The 19,492-nt window shown below is 46.2% G+C and overlaps 1 protein-coding gene across 1 annotated transcript in view; it reads left to right on the top strand.

The window, feature by feature from the left end:
* Positions 1 to 19,150, top strand: part of LOC306964870 (scavenger receptor cysteine-rich domain-containing protein DMBT1-like) — a gene marked incomplete at both ends in the record, with an annotated part of 44,216 nt that extends 25,066 nt beyond the window's left edge. Inside the window, 6 exons of the mRNA XM_079559037.1 lie at positions 1,189 to 1,221; positions 5,104 to 5,667; positions 7,338 to 7,901; positions 18,236 to 18,637; positions 18,714 to 18,922; positions 18,998 to 19,150. Coding sequence (XP_079415163.1) covers positions 1,189 to 1,221; positions 5,104 to 5,667; positions 7,338 to 7,901; positions 18,236 to 18,637; positions 18,714 to 18,922; positions 18,998 to 19,150 — 1,925 coding nt within the window. The remainder of the gene's footprint in view (positions 1 to 1,188; positions 1,222 to 5,103; positions 5,668 to 7,337; positions 7,902 to 18,235; positions 18,638 to 18,713; positions 18,923 to 18,997) is intronic.
* Positions 19,151 to 19,492: the final 342 nt, after the last annotated feature.

Raw genomic sequence — 19,492 nt, 5'->3', positions numbered from 1 at the left:
ACTACTAGGAGACCAGGAGGCGGCGGAGGCATCACAGGAGAACCAAGAAAGTTATCTAGGCCAGTCGGTGACATATCCAGAAGGGAGTACGCTGTGGAGCGTCCCTTTGTAGGTGACAAATGTGGTGGGGAAAATGGCGCTTCCTCTTCCAGTTCCTTAAAGATTCCCTCTACTGTTTCTGTGCTCGTCATTTTTTCTTTCTTGTGATTGGTGTTCTCTTGTTCAGCTATGTCATATGTTTTTTTTTCTTTGTCCCATCTGGGGTGCCACTTTTATGTGACGGATTGACCCTTTGTTATTCTTTTTGTTTTTATTTTTATTATGATTGTTAAGTTCTTTTTAGGGGTGCCAGTCAGGTTTCCCTCCTGACGTATAGGATAAAGGGGTTTGTTATAATCGGTGAGTTTTCCTTACAATGCTGCAATGCTACAATCCTCACAAGGGCATGTGCTACATGGCATAAACCCTTTTGTATATATGACATACTATGAACACCATCAACACAGACAGAACATGTGGGTTATGCAAGTGTGTATTATAAATAAATACTGATATCCAAATAATATCAGTAGTGTTCAGATTTTTCTTCCCGCCGTACACAAAATAAATCCCCACTCAAAAAGGGAAATAGTCCAAAGGAGCCAGAAAGTGCCCCCCAATTTCCTCCGCTCCACAGCGTATCTAAATAAACAAAAACTGTGGTTGGCTTAATTTGTCCCTTCCAACATTTCCTTTTCAAAAATACACATACAAAAGCATTAACTTGTACGTACTGCGAGAGCACTAAGTGACGTCACACTGACGTAATGCGGAAGTGCGGTCTAGCCAGCACCAGAGTGATCTACAGTAAACATCAGTATTATTTTAGCATACTTTTATCAAGGCTCGAAACCACAGCAAAAACGCAGAATAATACATAAATCAAGGCACAAAGAAAGAAAACTCACGGACAATCTATAGTCCAAGCGGACCTGTACGTACGGTGCGCGGAATGACGTCACCGACGTACGTAGCAACCAGGAAGCGGTAGGTCCGGTTCTGCGGGGGAATTATTTTGTTAAAAACAAGATGTTTGCGATACTGACACGCGCTATGGAAGGAGGGAATGTTACCAGCAAAGACTTGTTTGTGGAAGAATTGACCACGCTCGTTGGGAGTGTGCTTAAGTTTTGCTTTGCTACCCCTCAGGATCCGAGGCTGCTACTTCCCTGTCCCGCAAAGGTATGCCATTTTACTAGCGCAAACCCAGGAGGCTTAACCGGCGGCGGGGACAGGGGGAGCGAATAGGAGAAGGGGTAGAAATGGGCGTTGTGTGTGAGGTCAGAGAGGGAGGCTGGACAAAGGAGTAAACCGGGTGTGGTGAAGGCGAGGGTATAGGTGACTGACCATGCACAGACGGGTGCCTGGTTGTCACAGCTTGTCCTCGGCAAGCAGTCTCTTCAGTATGGCCTCATTCAAAATACCGCATACCAAGCGGTCGCTCTGCGCATCATCCAGCTCAGTAAGTCTCTTCAGCTCAGTCACATAGCTAACAATAGATTCCCCGTTATGTTGATTGCGCTTATGGAATCTAAAATGCTCAGCAATTAGTAGTGGCCTTGGCGATAAATGTTCTTTCATCACTTTCACCAGTTCATCCAAAGTCTGGTCTGATGCAGTCAAGCTCCGCAACAGGGTGTAGGATTTTCCTGCCATTGCACTCAGCAACACGGCAACACGTTTCTCCGCTACTATGTTATTTGCCACAAAACTGGTAAACATGTTCAGTATACTCGACCCAGTGAACCGTCGTGCTGTCAAAGGGGTCAAAAGATCCAATTCTAGCCATCTTGTCACGCTGTGTATGCACACTCTCGTCAGAATTACTACTGTCTGTTTCAATATGCTGCTCCTGCCAGACAGTAGAATCGCTCATCGCGGAGACATGGGTTCACTTTACAACCACCTCGTCGCCACTGTTAGATACTGAAATGACCACACAATACCAGCGTGTTGTAGGCTTGGACTTTACAGCAACAACATTACATTGACTTCCTGTAGCATCAAGGTGCGACAGACAACACATCTGACTCAGACCAAATAGAACGATGTCAGAGCAACCGATGTCAATACTCTACAGGGAAGGTGGACATTTTTTAACCACGCTGGTTTTTGTATGTCAGCCCAAAATAAGGGAAATAGCGAGCGAGGGGCTTCCCGCCTTTTTGCCCTTTTAGGGAACAGGAATGAATGGGGCTAATTGGAAATCATCTATCTCTAATTACTATATCCACTAGCTGAGACCCGCTAGTCTCCACATTTGATAAAGATTTTAGTTATTACAAAGAAATGTCCACTATAGTCCCTACAACCCGTCACTCAGTATAGCTGTAGACCCGCACTAAGTAGACCAGTGGTTCCCAACCCATTCCAAAAACTATGGCCACTACAAATGTATAAAAGAATGAAAGCTCAAAATACTTTCAAACAAACTGCAATTGGAGTGTTTTATGCACCCGTACTCCTTTCTTATATTTGATGATTGTTACTCATGACCCTTTGACCAGACAAAGCTCGGAGCCTCTGCAATCCCAGAACCACTGTAATGACTGTATAGTCAAGTGCAAAATTACCTACTCCTGCAGTGTGCAGAAAGGAGTGAGCCCGTTGTCCAAAGCAACAGCAGGATGAGCGACTACAACGACAATATGTTCGCTAAACTCAGGGAATAGAATTCAAGAGACAGTGGAATATTTATGGATAAATATTAGGGGTTCAGCTCTCACGGTTTGGTTCACGGAGCAGGACCTGCGGTTTGGAGCATCACGGTGCAAGTGCAATCTAAAAAAATAATAAGTTGGTTTTGAAATGAAATAGCCTAATGATCGTTATTAGACAGTATTTATAATCTTGGAAAAAAATTGGCAATGCTTTCAAAGCTGCTTTATAATAAAAATACCAAAGTAAAAAAAAAGATTAAAAAAACGGATGCTGAAGCACTCGGAGCAGCGTGTTTGATTTGAAGCTTGTGTTTGGCCATAGACTGTAGAAAATAATGGACGTCTTATGCTCACTCCTCCCCGTTTACCAGAATGACCACGGCCGTGGGGCAATTCATGGCGGATTTACAGGCTCCCCCTCCCCAGCTCTGACGAAGCATGTTCCTAAAAAGGGCATACGGGCGGGATTTTCACCGTAGACTCGGCCCTTGCGTGACGTGTAGCTCGCGCTGCTCCAATGCTAACAGTCCGAGCCTCATTAAATACGAGATTTCAAAAAATCATATTACGAAAACCAGCCTGGTTTCATATATTGTTATTAACCCAGCGTTATCTCAGGAGGAAGATCTAGCCTAGTCTAGCGTTGAAACAATTGAAACCAGGCTTTAAAGTAGTTTTTAACGTGTCTAAAGTCCAATGCTTTTCAATGGGGGCCTAGCGGCGATATGGAGGTACTACAGCAACGGCGGAGCAATGGCGGCCACCACGTTTGTGGTCAAAAAGCAGGGCAGCCAGCGGCCATTGTGTTTGGCCAGTTGTTGGGCAACTTTCTGCGTGTACTTTTTTTCGGTGACAAAGCTTTGGAGACGGAATACGGCCAGGATTGGATCTTACGCATGTGTCTGCGCCTCTGACATTACACAGCACTGGATCTATAATGAACCAAAGCCACGGTCATCCATAGGAGAGACTTAAACAAAGACACGCAGATGTCATGTGTTTTGGAGGATGTCACTGTACCCGTGCGGAGCGTCTACAGCTGCAGTTCAGCGGTGAGTGACGATGACACACATCGCCCTGATTGGATACGCGCACACTCGCACGGCAGTCAGATCTCGTGCACTCGCGTTGTTGTGACGCCGGGTTGTCCTCGGACAGCGGTACAGCAATGCACCGAGGTCCATATGGACCCGTGGCCAATGCCCGCGGCCGGTGGGACGGTCACGTGGGGGCCGCCCGCGTAATTCTGGGAAATAAACATGGCGGCGCCCTTATGGAGCTTGAAGGGGCTAGATGCAAGTTGGAACATGTAGGGGGAGGAAAATAAATTATTTTAACATTCTTAAACTCTGCATAGTCCTTTAAGCCCCGCCCTACTCGTGATTGCGTTTTATATTATAGATTATAGATGGTCAGACCAAAATATTGTTGTCTCAAATCTTTGGGCACTCAGGTGAATTTGCCCTAGTAACAAAATGATTCAATAAATGTTGCCTAACCTGTAAAGCTGCTACTCTGTTTTCCGCAGATGCACAGGCCATTTCACAAGATCAATGTTCGTTCGTTTGTTTAGCTCCTTAGGTAGAGCACTGAGCTCCCAACCACGAGACTGTAAGATCAGTCCCGACTGTTTTTATTTTTTGGACACCTACTAGGAAGAACATACATCGGTGCCTATGGTTCATTAAAGGTCCTATATCATGCAAAATCGACTTTTTAGAGCTTTTAGCCATGTTGTTATGCTATTTCCTTATCAAAAACACCCCCAGAGTGGTTTGCGGCTTCATTCACGCAGCTCTCTGCAATCCTCCTGAATCCTGCTCTCTGAGCAGCTGCTCCTCCCTCTCCTGGTGAACGACTGAGTGTTCAGTTGTGTCGTAACAGCGGAACGGAAGTGCTCGACGTCTGTAATGTAATGTCTTAATTCTATGCTTACAGCCTGATTTTAATTTGTAAAACAGCTTTTTCATTATTTCTGTCGTAAGAGAGAAACAAAGAGAAAAAAATGATTAAAAATAAATAAATAAAAAGGATGTGCCCGAGGTGCTTCCAGGTCAGCTGTGGCCAAAATGTTTGCGCTGCAGCTGTGAAGATGGAGCTCGTTAACTACTCTGGACACACCTGTTCTTTTTTCTTACCTAACGATCATGTCACGGAGAAAAAGAAGCGCGTTTGGCTACGAAGACGGGAGTTTATTCACGCTTTTTCAAGCAGAGGCCACTCAGCTGTTTTTTTTCCACCGGGATTCAGCGACTATCACCAAAATATTGTTTTTCTGTGACTGTCACTGATGGATGTTTGGTGAACCTTCGCCAGAACCAAAGTGGATTAACTTTTATAACCAACGCAAGTCCCATAATGTAAACAGAGCTGCATTACTTTTTAACCTGTCTTGTTTCAACAGAATTAATGAATATGACTGGTACAACTCCACCAGTGCCCCCCACCACTGTGGCCCACACCGCTCCAGTGTCCAACAGCGCAGGAGCGGAGGATATGACTGGTACAACTCCACCAGTGCCCCCCACCACTGTGGCCCACACCGCTCCAGTGTCCAACAGCGCAGGAGCGGAGGATATGACTGGTACGACTCCACCAGTGCCCCCCACCACTGTGGCCCACACCGCTCCAGTGTCCAACAGCGCAGGAGAGGAGGGGGAGGTGCGCCTGGCCAACGGGGGGAACAGCTCCTGCTCAGGGCGGGTGGAGATCTTCCACCAGGGGCAGTGGGGCACAGTGTGTGATGATGCCTGGGACCTGAATGATGCCCAGGTGGTGTGCAGGCAGCTGGGCTGTGGCTGGGCACTAACTGCTCCTCCAAGTGCAGCTTTTGGACAGGGCACAGGTCCCATCTGGATGGACAATGTGGCATGTACAGGAGGGGAGATTTCTCTGTCCCAGTGTGAACACAGGGGCATCGGGATCCACAACTGTGGTCATGAGGGAGACGCTAGTGTTGTTTGTGAAGGTAATTGTTGAAATTGTGTGATACCCATGCCCCTATGTAGAGCTAAGATCGGGCCCAAAAAATCAATCCCGACCCAAGCCCGCGGGCATAAAGCCCGACATGAGCTCGAGCAATTAAATTGAATTGACAGCCGAGCCCGAAACAAACCCAACGTAAACAATTGCTTATTTAATGCCCGCCCGGTCAAAGCCTCTGAGCCTGTGTGTTTTCCACAGATGCACAGGCCATTTCACAAGATCAATGTTCGTTCAGCAGTTTCACTCTGTTTGTTTAGCTCCATAGGTAAAGCACTGAGCTCCCAACCACGAGACTGTAAGATCAGTCCAGACCCTTTTTATTTTTTGGACACCTACTAGGAAGAACATACATCGGTGCCTATGGTTCAACCATCATTAAAAATGGGGAAAAAGTGTTCAAAATATGCAGAACTAAAGAGGAAGAAATGGCGGGACAGTAGCGAAACAACTGAGGCTAAACTGGGGGAAATGTCGAAAACAATGGAGAAAATGTAGGGGAAATGAGCTGAAAAGACCTCTCTCTTACCCACTTGAAAGGCTACATCAGTGCTGTAAATTGTGTCACATCAAATAGAGGCAGTCTCATGCAAGTCATTGGTGATCTACCCTTTCCCCCTAAGGCATCAGGTCTGCAACATCTCCACTTTACAATCTAACTTTTAATGCACCACGGATCATAGGCGCCGGTTTATGTTCTTCCCAATGGGTGCCCAGTCCAAAAAGAAAAAGCCGAGGTCTTGATCAAGCCTGCAGCCTCGTAGTTGGGAGGGCAGCGCACTGGATCTATAATGAACCACACCCACGGTCATCTGTAGGAGAGACTTTAACAAAGACACGCAGATGTCATGTGTTTTGGAGGATGTCACTGTACCCGTGCGGAGCGTCTACAGCTGCAGTTCAGCGGTGAGTGACGATGACACACATCGCCCTGATTGGATACGCGCACACTCGCACGGCAGTCAGATCTCGTGCACTCGCGTTGTTGTGACGCCGGGTTGTCCTCGGACAGCGGTACAGCAATGCACCGAGGTCCATATGGACCCGTGGCCAATGCCTGCGGCCGGTGGGACGGTCACGTGGGGGCCGTCCGCGTAATTCTGGGAAATAAACATGGCGGCGCCCTTATGGAGCTTAAAGAGGCTAGATGCAAGTTGGAACATGTAGGGGGAGGAGAATACATTATTTTAACATTTTTAAACTCTGCATAGTCCCTTTAAGCCCCGCCCTACTCGCGATTGCGTTTTATATTATCTCCACTTTACAATCTAACTTTTAATGCACCACGGATCATAGGCGCCGGTTTATGTTCTTCCCAATGGGTGCCCAGTCCAAAAAGAAAAAGCCGAGGTCTTGATCAAGCCTGCAGCCTCGTAGTTGGGAGCTCGGCGCTCTACCTATGGAGGTAAACTGGCGGTAAAAATGCATGTACATGTATGTTATATCGAGAATTCTGAATGATGATGATGATGATGATAATGATGATGATGATGATGATAATGATAATGATGACAATGATGATTAAAAGAAGAATCAGGGAAAATGGTAAATAAAATGTGTCATGAGGAAATAATAATGTCTCTAAAAACAATATTATTCCAGCTCTTTGGGAGAACAGAGAGCTGCATTACTTTTTAACTTGTCTTGTTTCAACAGAATTAATGAATATGACTGGTACAACTTCACCCGTGCCCCCCACCACTGTGGCCCACACCGCTCCAGTGTCCAACAGCGCAGGAGCGGAGGATATGACTGGTACAACTCCACCAGTGCCCCCCACCACTGTGGCCCACACCGCTCCAGTGTCCAACAGCGCAGGAGCGGAGGATATGACTGGTACAACTTCACCCGTGCCCCCCACTACTGTGGCCCACACCGCTCCAGTGTCCAACAGCGCAGGAGAGGACGGGGAGGTGCGCCTGGCCAACGGGGGGAACAGCTCCTGCTCAGGGCGGGTGGAGATCTTCCACCAGGGGCAGTGGGGCACAGTGTGTGATGATGCCTGGGACCTGAATGATGCCCAGGTGGTGTGCAGGCAGCTGGGCTGTGGCAGAGCACAAGCTGCTCCACCAAATGCAGCTTTTGGACAGGGCACAGGTCCCATCTGGATGGACAATGTGGCATGTACAGGAGGGGAGATTACTCTGTCCCAGTGTAGACACAGGGGCATCGGGATCCACAACTGTGGTCATGACGAAGACGCTGGTGTTGTTTGTGAAGGTAATTGTTGAAATTGTGTGTTTGATTGTGTGATACCCATGCCCCTATGTAGAGCTAAGATCGGGCCCAAAAAATCAATCCCGACCCGACCCAAGCCCGCGGGCATAAAGCCCGACCCGACCCGAGCTCGAGCGATTAAATTGAATTGACAGCGGAGACTGAAACAAACCCGATGTAAATAATTACTTACTTAATGCCCGCCCAGTCAGAGCCGGCGCAGTGCATCCAGCAGCAGCACTGAGAGCGCGCCGTGTGTGAGAGGTACGTACACTCAGCATTGTTGGGCAGGTGGAAAAGTATGCGCGTCTGTCCTCCTTATTAGCGTGAACCTGGCCCCCCATCATACTCAAATTTAAATGAAAAATATGTCAATCGTTTGTGCTACGTTTGTGTTGTTTTGTGCTGTAAAAATCTTTGTTAGTGCTGTTAGGGTTTTTGAGATATTAATGATTGTTTTATTGGTCAGATCTGAGGTCACCCTGCTCGTTATAAAGTTCCAAAACGGGTACAAAAGGTGTCTACCACTTCCTCTACATCTGTGCTGTTTTGTGCTGTAAAGATTTCCGTTTGTGCTGGTTCGGTTTTTAAACTATTACAAACTTTAGAGCCTTAAAGGGGGGGTATTATGCAAAATCGACTTTTTCAAGCTTTACATCATGTTATTATGTCATTCTCTCATTAAAAACATGCCTGAAGTGTTGCCTTGGCACATTCACGTATTTTTGAGTAATCTGTAAAAACTCTGATGGCAGCCATTTTAGGGATAGGTTTGCCTGAGTCCTCCTAGGAACGCCCCCACCTCCTGGAGACGCCTCCGAGCTTTCGTCACCAGCCGAGTAACCAACCACTGCGCCTCAGCAGAACTCCCTCCCCACTGATGCCACAGACAGCGTGTGGAGGGGGCGTGTCGGAAAGGGTCAGAGGTTCTTAAAGAGACAGAGGCCTATTTCAAGACATTCACTACAGCCATTTTGAGAGAGCAATTTCATACAAGGCAGTTATTCTAATTTACTGCATTTACAGACCAACAGCAGGTTTCGTCATCATTGTAGTGTGCTTTAGACTGGTGCTATGTGATTTTTAAAAAGCATAATACCCCCTCCTTAAGGCGTTCACTCTTGTCCTCCTCAACACACACTGCATGCAAAAAACAATCATCAATATCTCAAAAGCGATATCAGCACAAACAAAGATTTTTACAGCACAAAAGAGCACAAACGTAGAACAAACGATTGACATATTTTTCATTTAAATTTGATTATGATGGAGGGCCAGGTTCACTCTAATCTCCTCCTTCCGTTTCTCTCTCTCTTCCTCCTCCTCGTTCATAAATATCGCACTGCATTTGCAAAAGCTACTTTTTTACGCACAAACAGGAACAAACTGCTGATTTATCCAGTGTAAGTTAAACGCTGTCCTGAGAGAAAGAATGAATAGCGATGTTCTCTGTGTATCAAAGGAATAGGAATAGGTATGATCATATTGTGTATCCAATAGTTTAAGCCTATAGCATAGATTTTTATTTTAGATTATAATGACAGTAATAAAAAATATAAATAAATACAAAAATGAAATAAAAAATATTAAATATTATTTTAATAAAAAGATATTTTATTCTTGAAGCCCGACCAGACCCAAACCCGACTGTTAAGAGTGATATCTCGGCTCGGCCCGGCACGAATTTCGGGTCGGGCTCGGGCCTAAAATCTTACCTCTACCCTGTGTTCATATTGGCTCCTCATCCCGAACAGTTACGTTGAAAGTCATGGTGTTTGCGCCACTTTTGGCTCCACTTGTTGCTACTTCAACAGCCCCATAACCTCCGACATCCATGTCAAACGCTGCCACGGACAATACTACGTCAACAAACTTGTCACATACATACATACATGTTTCTTTGGGCGTTTTCACACAGGTTCTAGTTAGCTCGACCGAAAAGGGTTCTCGACATGATTGTGGCACTTTTGGGTCAGTGTGAAACCACAGCACTTTAAGCCGGTCTAAACAGCCGCTCTGAGTTCGACTGAAACAGGTGGTCTTGGAGCGGCCTGAGCCGCATTGTGGGTCGGAGCGGCTGTGGCGCGAATGGCAGTGCGATGTAAAGAGGGACATAATGTGAAGGCTGCCACAGAAGAGCGGCTCCAAGTGCTGCTTGTAATGAACCACGCCTCAGTCGGCCTCTTTTTCTTAAATAAAGCCCTCTCCCTAGTGGCGCCTTGAGCGCAAAACCTGCGCCACATGCAAGATCGCGCGTGTACCATGTTGCGTTTAGAGTTGCGCACGGACAGCGCCAGTCACAAGATCTGGCCCTAAATCATCAGGTCATCTTTCCTGTCTTTCTTTGTGTGAACATGGACTGAAGTTTGGAGTAAATGCAGTTGAAACTATGATGATCTCTCCAACATGTGTGAAAACGGCCTTTGCTCACTGTGCAGGTAAAGTGTTTAATTGGTCTCCCTACTGACACTAAAAAAGTGAAAGATTTATTTTATTATTGAATTAAACAGGAATTAAAAATACTTACTCTCATAAATTAGCTGGGACATAGTAAGTCTCTGTAAAATGGGCGGCGCGGTGGCACAGCAGTTAGCGCTCATCCTTTTTTTTTTGTTACTTTATTGTGCCATAAGTTTCATATTTACAATTTACACAATTAGCATATCAGAATTAACACAAATATATATATATGTTTTTTTTTACACCCAGTGCACAGAAAACAAATAAATGGTAATAATAATAATAATAATAATAATAATTATTATTATTATTATTATTATTATTATTATAATAATAATGATAATGATAATAATAATAATAATAATAATAATAATAGTAATAATAATAATAGTAATAATGATAATAGTGAAAGGACATATAAGCATATATACACATACACATACACGCACCCACATACATGTATACACATTTATATACATACATCTCTGCCCTTCCCTTCCTTTTCCCTTTCTCTCTTCCCTTTTCCTTCTTTCCCTTTATTAAGTTTAAATGAATTTCCTTTAACATCATTACAATTTGTTGATTCTACATGAGCTACAGTGATGCAGTGGTGACAAGCGCATCGACAGAGGCAACGACAAGCCCATCAAACTACACCAACACCCACATACAGTGCCTCTCGTTAGTATTCATACACCTTGAACTTTTGCACATTTTGTCATGTTTACAACCCTAAACATAAAGATTTTATTTTTATTTTTTTACTGAATGTTCACACACAAGTAACAGACAACTGTGAAGTGAAAGCAAAATGATACATGATTCTGTTATTTTTTTTTAAAATAGAAAAGTGAAAAGTGGGACTTGCATAAGTATTCATACAGCATGAATTAATACTTTGTGGAACACCCTTTTGCTGCAATAACAGCAGCAAGTCTCTTGGGGTATGACTGTACAAGATTTGCACATCTAGAAACTGAAATTTTAGCCCATTCCTCTATACAAAACAACTCCAGCTCTGTCAGATTTGAAGGAGAGCGTTTGTAAACAGCAGTTTTCACATTATTCCACAGATTTTCAATAGGATTTAGGTCAGGACTTTGACTGGGCCATTCTAACACATTAATATGTTTGTCTTTAAACCATTCCATTGTAGATTTAGCTTTGTGTTTGGGTCATTGTCCTGCTGGAATCTCCGCCCCAGCCTCAGTTCTCTTGCTGACTCCTGCAGGTTTTCCTCCAAAATGTCTCTATATTTGGCTCCATCCATGTTCCCAACTATTCTCACAATCTTCCCAGTCCCCGCTGAGGAAAAGCAGCCCCACAGCATGATGCTCCCCCCACCTTATTTGACACTGGGGATGGTGCACTCAGGACGATGAGCAGTGTTAGGTTTGCGCCATAAATAACGTTTTGCATTTGGGCCAAAAAGTTCAATTTTTGTCTCATCTGACCAAAGCACCTTCTTCCACATGGCAGCTGTGTCCTCCATATGACTTCTAGCAAACTTCAAACGGGATTTTGTATGGCCTCCTTTCAATAATGGCTTTCTTCTTCCACTCGTCCATGAAGGCCAGATTTGTGAAGAATACGACTTATAGTTGTCCCATGTACAGTTTCCCCCAGCTCAGCAGCAGGACTTCACAGTTCCTCCAGAGTTATCTTGGGGCACTTGGTTGCCTTTCTGACCAGTGCTCTCCTTGTTCGCTCTGATATTTTAGGTGGAGGACCGTGTCTTGGTAAGTTGGCAGTGGTGCTACACTCTTTCCATTTCCGAACAATGGATTGAACAGTGCTCCAGGAGATGTTCAAATCTTGGGAAATCTTTGTATAACTTAACGCTGCTTTAAACTTCTCCACAGCTTTATCCCTGACCTCTCTGGTGCTCCTTGACCTTCATTATGCTGTTCAGTGACCAACACACTCCGACCACAGCTCTGAGGGCCTAAAAGAACAGCTGAAATTATACTGAGAGTAGATTACACACAGGTGGCCTCTATTTAACCGTTAGGCCAAGGTGTGAACATTCTGGAGTCATTAGAAATGTTTTAAAGGCAATTTAATGCACTCAGAAATTGCTGTATGAATACTTATGCAAGCCCCACTTTTCACTTTTCTATTTTTTGAAAAATAACGGAATCATGTATCATTTTGCTTTCACTTCACAGTTGTCTGTTACTTGTGTGTGAACGTTCAGTAAAAAAATAAAAATAAAATCTTTATGTTTAGGGTTGTAAACATGACAAAATGTGCAAAAGTTCAAGGTGTATGAATACTAACGAGAGGCACTGTATACATACAAGCATGCACGTACGGCCATACACAGGTCCGCCCACAGTGCACACACAAAGGGAAGAAAAAGTATAGGTGTATTTGTGATGGGCCCTATGCTTTGTGTTGTACTAAAAAAAAACAAGGTTTGAGGGGGCAGCTGTCGAAAGATGTGACCTCTCCCAGCTGCCCGGCACTTGCTTACCCTTCATTATGATTGACAGTGTTATGCCCTAAGGTAGGTGGTGTGTTTAAAACAACAGGAGTTAGCGGAGGTCCAGGGGTGCTACGCCCCTGACATTCACCCACTCCTACTTACCCTGTACTGATGTGTATTATGTATTTGTGATGGGCCCTGTGCTGTATGGTGTATTAAAAAAGCAAGGTATGTGGGGGCAGCTGTTGAGAGAAGCGTGGTCTCCCAGAGCTACCGCGCGCCCGCTTACCCTACACTGAAAGTTATTTTTCCTTTTTTTTTTTTTTTTACACGTACTATTAGTGTACCCATATACGCCCATACACAGACACACCCACACCCACACCCACACCCACACCCACACACACACACACACACACACACACACACACACACACACACAAACACGCATGGTACACGCCATACATGACCGTCACACTTTCACACCACAGTCACTGTCAGCCTAATTTTTATTCTGTTTGTATATATATATAAAAATTACAATTTAAATTCCTCCAAGCTCGGGTCCTCTACCAGAGGCCTGGGAGCTTGAGGGTTCTGTGCAGTATCTTTGCAGTTCCTAGAACTGCACTTTTCTGGACCGAGATGTCTGATGTATTTCCTGGATCTGCTGGAGCCACTCCTCCAGTTTGGGGGTCACTGGCCCGAGTGCCCCAACGACCACGGGCACCACTGATGCCTTCACCCTCCAGGTTTTCTCCAGCTCTTCTCTGAGTCCCTGGTATTTATCTAGTTTCTCGTGTTCCTTTTTCCTGATGTTGAAGTCGCTTGGTCGCTTTCCTCTACTCTTTGTCCACCACCACAATGTCTGGTTGGTTCGCCATTACCATTTTTTCCGTCTGTATCTGGAAGTCCCGCAGGGTTTCCAGCCCATATGCTGCATGGGCAGCACAGATGTTCCTGTACACTATACCAGCCACTTGGTTATGGCGCTCCATGTAAGCTTTGCCTGCAGCATCTTACACCCTGCAGTTATGTGCTGGATTGTCTCATTGGCCTTTTGCACAGTCTACACCTGGGGTCTTGTCTGGTGTGATAGATCTGGGCCTCTATTGCCTCTATTGCTCTGGTGCTCAAGGCCTGCTCCTGTGCAGCCATGATGAGTGCCTCTGTGCTGTCCTTTAGTCCGGCTCTGTCTAGCCATTGGTAGGATTTCTTGATATCCGCCACTTCAGTTGATTGATGATGATGATGATTCGGTGGTACATGCCGTGTAGGGGCTTGTCCTCCCATGCCGGGACCTCCAGCACCTCATCTTCTGTTCCCCATTGTCTGAGACATTCACTGAGCATGTCATTTGTCGGAGCCTTGTCCTTGATGTACTTATGGATTTTGGATGTTTCATCCTTGGATAGTGGCTCTCACGCTGACTAGTCCTCGGCCTCCTTCCTTACGGCTAGCGTACAGTCTCAGAGTGCTGGATTTGGGGTGGAACCCTCCGTGCATGGTTAGGAGCTTTCGCGTCTTAACATCTGTGGTCTGTATCTCATCCTTTGGCCAGCTTATTATTCCTGCAGGGTATCTGATTACTGGTAGGGCGTAGCTGTTTATTGCCCGGGACTTGTTCTTGCCATTGAGCTCGCTTCTTAGGACCTGCCTTACGCGAGGTATTTGGCCGTAGCCGCTTTCCTTGTCACCTCTTCGAGGTTGCCATTTTCTTGTGGGATTCCGAGGTACTTGTAACTGTCCTCAATGTCTGCTATTGTTCCTTCTGGGAGTGAGACCCCTTCTGTGTGGACTACCTTCCCTCTCTGAGTCACCATCTGACCACACTTCTCTAGTCCGAATGACATCCCAATGTCTGCACTGTATATCCGGGTGGTATGGATCAGTGAGTCGATGTCTCGCTCATTCTTAGCGTACAGCTTGATGTCATCCATGTAGAGGAGGTGACTGATGGTGGCCCCGTTCCTGAGTCGGTATCCATAGCCAGTCTTGTTGATTTTTTGGCTGAGGGGGTTCAGACCTATGCAGAACAGCAGTGGGGACAGGGCGTCTCCTTGGAATATGCCACATTTGATGAAGACTTGTGCAAGTGGCTTGCCAATAGCCTCAAGGGTGGTTTTCCACAACCTCATCGAGTTTGAAATGAAGGCTCTTAGAGTCCTGTTGATGTTGTATAGCTCCAGGCATTCAATGATCCAAGTATGTGGCATTGAGTTGTAGGCCTTCTTGTAATCAATCCAGGCAGTGCTCAGGTTAGTGTGTCGGGTTCTGCAGTCTCGAGCGACTGTTCTGTCTACCAGGAGCTGGTGTTTGGCACCTCTGGTATCTTTACAGATTCCCTTCTGAGCTGTGCTCATGTATTGGTCCATGTGCTCGCTTATCTTAGCCGCTATGGTGCCGGACATGAGCTTCCAAGTTGTGTAGAGGCAGGTTATTGGGCGATAGTTGGATGGGACTGTACCCTTTGAGGGATCCTTCAGGATCAGGATTGTGCGCCCTTTGGTTAGGGCGCACAACCATTCAGGGTGATTCCCATCTCTCAGCAGCTGGTTCATTTGTGCTGCCAAGCGCTCATGGAGTTTCGTAAGCCAGTAGGCGTGTATCATGTCAGGGCCTGGTGCTGTCCAATTTTTCATACCTGAGGCTCTTTCTTGGATGTCTGCCACTGTGATGGTAACTGGGTTCTGTTCAGGGAGGTTCCTGTGGTCCTCTCTCAGAGCCACCTGCCACTGTGCATCACTGTTGTGTGCTGCCTCCTTTTCCCATATGCCTTTCCAGTACTGTTCAGTTTTCAGCCTTGGTGGGTCTGCTCTGTAATTGTTACCCTGCCACTGAGCGTACACTTTCGCTGGTTGAGTTGCGAACAGACGGTTTACTCGTCTGGCTTCGTTTTCTCTTGTGTATCTCTTTAGGCGGCTGGCCAAGGCTTGGAGCCTTTGTTTGGCAGTTTCCAATGCTTCAGGTATGGGCATCTGGCTGTACCTTTTGGGTACTTGCTTTTTCATTGCACCTTTCAAGGCCTCTGTCAATTGACTCACTTCTCTCCGTGCTGCCTTGATGTTAGCCTCCAGCCTTCTTTTCCATGGTGGGTATTTCATCTCATGGTTGCTCTTGCGATAGCCAAGCATCTCTAGGATCACTGCTGCTGTGGAGTATATCAGCTCATTGGTTTCAGTGATGGTTGATGTAGGAATTTCTCTCAGAACTGCATTCACATCTTCTAGGAGACTTTCTGACAGTACTTCTCTCCTCTGTAATTGGCTTCGGGTTGCCTGCTGGACATTTTTGTCATGATCTTATTTTTCAGGTCAGTCGCTGCCTCGTTCAGCGTGATTGCACTTATTTGGGCTTCGTATCCAATCTCCATTGTGGGGGCTGGTGTTAACTCCCCTCTGACCTGGTGTCCTGGCTCCCCGTTGCCGGAGCATTGGTGTTGTACCTCGTCAATCTCAACCCCCGTTAGTTTGGACTGTGGGTTTCGAAGTAACCATTTCTCATTTCTCCCATCCTCTGCATGTAGCCCCTCTGACTAGGGTTACTGGAGTAGTAGTATTCCATCAGAGCCCTGTTCTCGCATCGCCCATTTCCGCCTTGTTCCAGTAGCCCATTTTACATCGAGGTGCTCTGGTATATATATATATATATATATATATATATATATATATATATATATATATATATATATATATATATATATATATAATAAAAAAAAACTCTTCCTCACCCTCCGCGGGCGGTCTCTCTTTTTCCTCCTGCTCGGGTCCTCTACCAGAGGCCTGGGAGCTTGAGGGTTCTGCGCAGTATCTTTGCTGTTCCTAGAACTGCACTTTTCTGGACCGAGATGTCTGATGTATTTCCTGGGATCTGCTGGAGCCACTCCTCCAGTTTGGGGGTCACTGCCCCGAGTGCCCCAACGACCACGGGCACCACTGATGCCTTCACCCTCCAGGTTTTCTCCTGGAGGGTGCCTCCTGGAGGGTGAAGGCATCAGTGGTGCTCAGTGGTAAGTCACCCGACTTCCACACAGTAGACCCTGGTTCGAATCCCCGTTGGGGAAATGGGCTGCCAGTGTGGGTCCTTAGGCAAGACCCTTCACGCTACTGCCTACCTCATACAATGATGAGAGACAATGAAATGAATGACATGCCGGCTCAGACGTCGCCCGGCCAAACAAGGTCTGCGTTAGGTGCTGGGGAACCAGAGCACCTCGATGTAAAATGGGCTACTGGAACAAGGCGGAAATGGGAGAGATGCGAGAACAGGGCTCTGATGGAATGCTACTACTCCAGTAACCCTAGCCAGAGGGGCTACATGCAGAGGATGTGGGAGAAATGGCTACTTCGAAACCCACAGTCCAAACTCACGGCGAAACAGCTAGTAGCTCAGTGTTCCAACATCCACAAACGGCAACTGCTATCACAACTTGAGATTGACGAGGTACAACACCAATGCTCCGGCAACGGGGAGCCAGGTCACCAGGTCAGAGGGGAGTTAACACCAGCCCCCCCAATGGAGATTGGGTACGAGCACAGAAGTCCAATAACAGAACACCACTCGGGTTCAGATCGGGGAGCCCGTTCTTCCCAATCACTCCCGTCCAGGTCTCACTGTCGTTACCCACATGGGCGTTGAAGTCCCCCAGTAGAACAATGGAGTTCCCAGTCAGAGCACCATCTAGTACTCCTCCCAGGGACTCCAAGAAGGCTGGGTATTCTGCACCGATGTTGGGCCCGTAGGCCATGACAACGGTGAGAAACCTGTCCCCAACCCAAAGGTTGCGACCCTCTCGTTCACCGGGGTGAACTCCAGCACGTGACGGCTGAGTTGGGGGGCTATGAGCAAAACCACTCCAGCCCAAAGCCTCTCCCCGCGGGCAACTCCAGAGAGTCCAGCCTCTCTCCGGAACCCAAGCTGTGCGTAGAGGCGAGCCCGACTATATCTAGCCGGTATATAGCATGAGTTAGAGCTCATGCTTCACAGCCAGAAGCTCTCGGTTCAAAACCCGTCTTGATGGGGCCTTTCTGTGGAGAGTTTGCATGTTCTCCCTGTGTGTCCGTAGGTTTCCTCTGGGCACTCCAGTTTCCCCTAAAGTAAAAAAACATGTACAATAGGCCAGGAAGAATGTAGTGTGTGAGTGGTTGGTGGTGGTCGGAGGGGCCGATGGCACCGACTGATAGTGTCGCTTCCATCTCCGAGTATGGTGTGAATGAATCAATACTGAAATAATAATAATAATCATTATTATTATTATTATTATTATTATTATTATTATTATTATTATTATTATTATTATTATTATTATTATTATTATTAAAAGAAGAATCAGGGAAAATGGTGAATAAAATGAGTCAAAGGGAAATAATAATAATGTCTCTTATAACAGTATTATTCCAGCTCTTTGGGAGAACAGACACTATCATTACTCTTTAACTTGTTTCAACAGAATTGATGAATATGACTGGTACAACTCTACCAGTGCCCCCCACCACTGTGGCCGACACCGCTCCAGTGTCAAACAGCGCAGGAGAGGAGGGGGAGGTGCGCCTGGCCAACGGGGGGAACGACTCCTGCTCAGGGCGGGTGGAGATCTTTCACCAGGGGCAGTGGGGCACAGTGTGTGATGATTTCTGGGACCTGAATGATGCCCAGGTGGTGTGCAGGCAGCTGGGCTGTGGCAGAGCACAAGCTGCTCCTCCAAGTGCAGCTTTTGGACAGGGCACAGGCCCCATCTGGATGGACGATGTGACATGTACAGGAGGGGAGATTTCTCTGTCCCAGTGTGGACACAGGGGCCTTGGGATCCACGACTGTGGTCATGAGGAAGATGCTGGTGTTGTTTGTGAAGGTGAGTGTTGAAATCAGAACTATTATGAACAGTCAGTAACTAATACAAAGAAACTTTTGTTTCTTTGTCTTTTTAGAGCATGACACAGATATTCCAGTGCACCAGTTTGTCTGTGGTCAAGACAGAATCCAAGTGACTCTGAACAGGCTGACGGTGTCCTCCTCTGGACTGGACCCTCTGTCTGGTCACCTGGTGGACCACAGCTGCACTTGGTCCAGAATTCTTAATAACTTTGTGTGGTACGAAGTCGAGCCACGAGAAGGAATCTGCGGAAACATGAGGACGGTAAAGACTCGAGCACCTCTACACTGTTTTATTATTGTTGTGTGTCGTCTCTCATTTCATTTATTCTTTTTTAAGATCAACCGCACACATGTCATCTACACCAACAGCTTATTCCTCTACGATCTCTACAATAACTCCTTTTATGTGCCTGCAAGTCTTCCCTTCTCCTGTGTGTATCCTCTGGAGGTAGACGCCGGTCTCAGCGCTACGGTCAGACCCGTACTGTAAGCTTCAGCAACTCGCACACTCAAAAATATGTTCAGGAAGTATTGGTACGAAAAATAATAAGAGTACACTGTTTGGAATTTCTCACATTTCGCACAACAAAGTTGAATATTTTGGGAGGAACACACGTCATGTGTGGAGGAAGGATGGAACAGCACATCAACATCAAAACCCTCTCCTCACTGTGGAGTCTGGAGCAGGAGCATCATGGTGTGGGGCTGTTTTGTTGCCTCAGGGCCTGGACAACGTGCTATCATCAATGGAATAATGAATTCACAAGTTTATCAAGATATTTTGCAGAAACCCTGAGACATTCACAAAAGCATGTGAATAAGTAAGTGAACC

This window comes from Gobius niger (genome assembly GCF_951799975.1).
Source record: "Gobius niger genome assembly, chromosome: 6".
In the NCBI taxonomy this organism is placed as follows: domain Eukaryota; kingdom Metazoa; phylum Chordata; class Actinopteri; order Gobiiformes; family Gobiidae; genus Gobius; species Gobius niger.
Note: the sequence above shows the minus strand (reverse complement) of the source record. Positions and strands in the feature narration are given on the sequence as shown.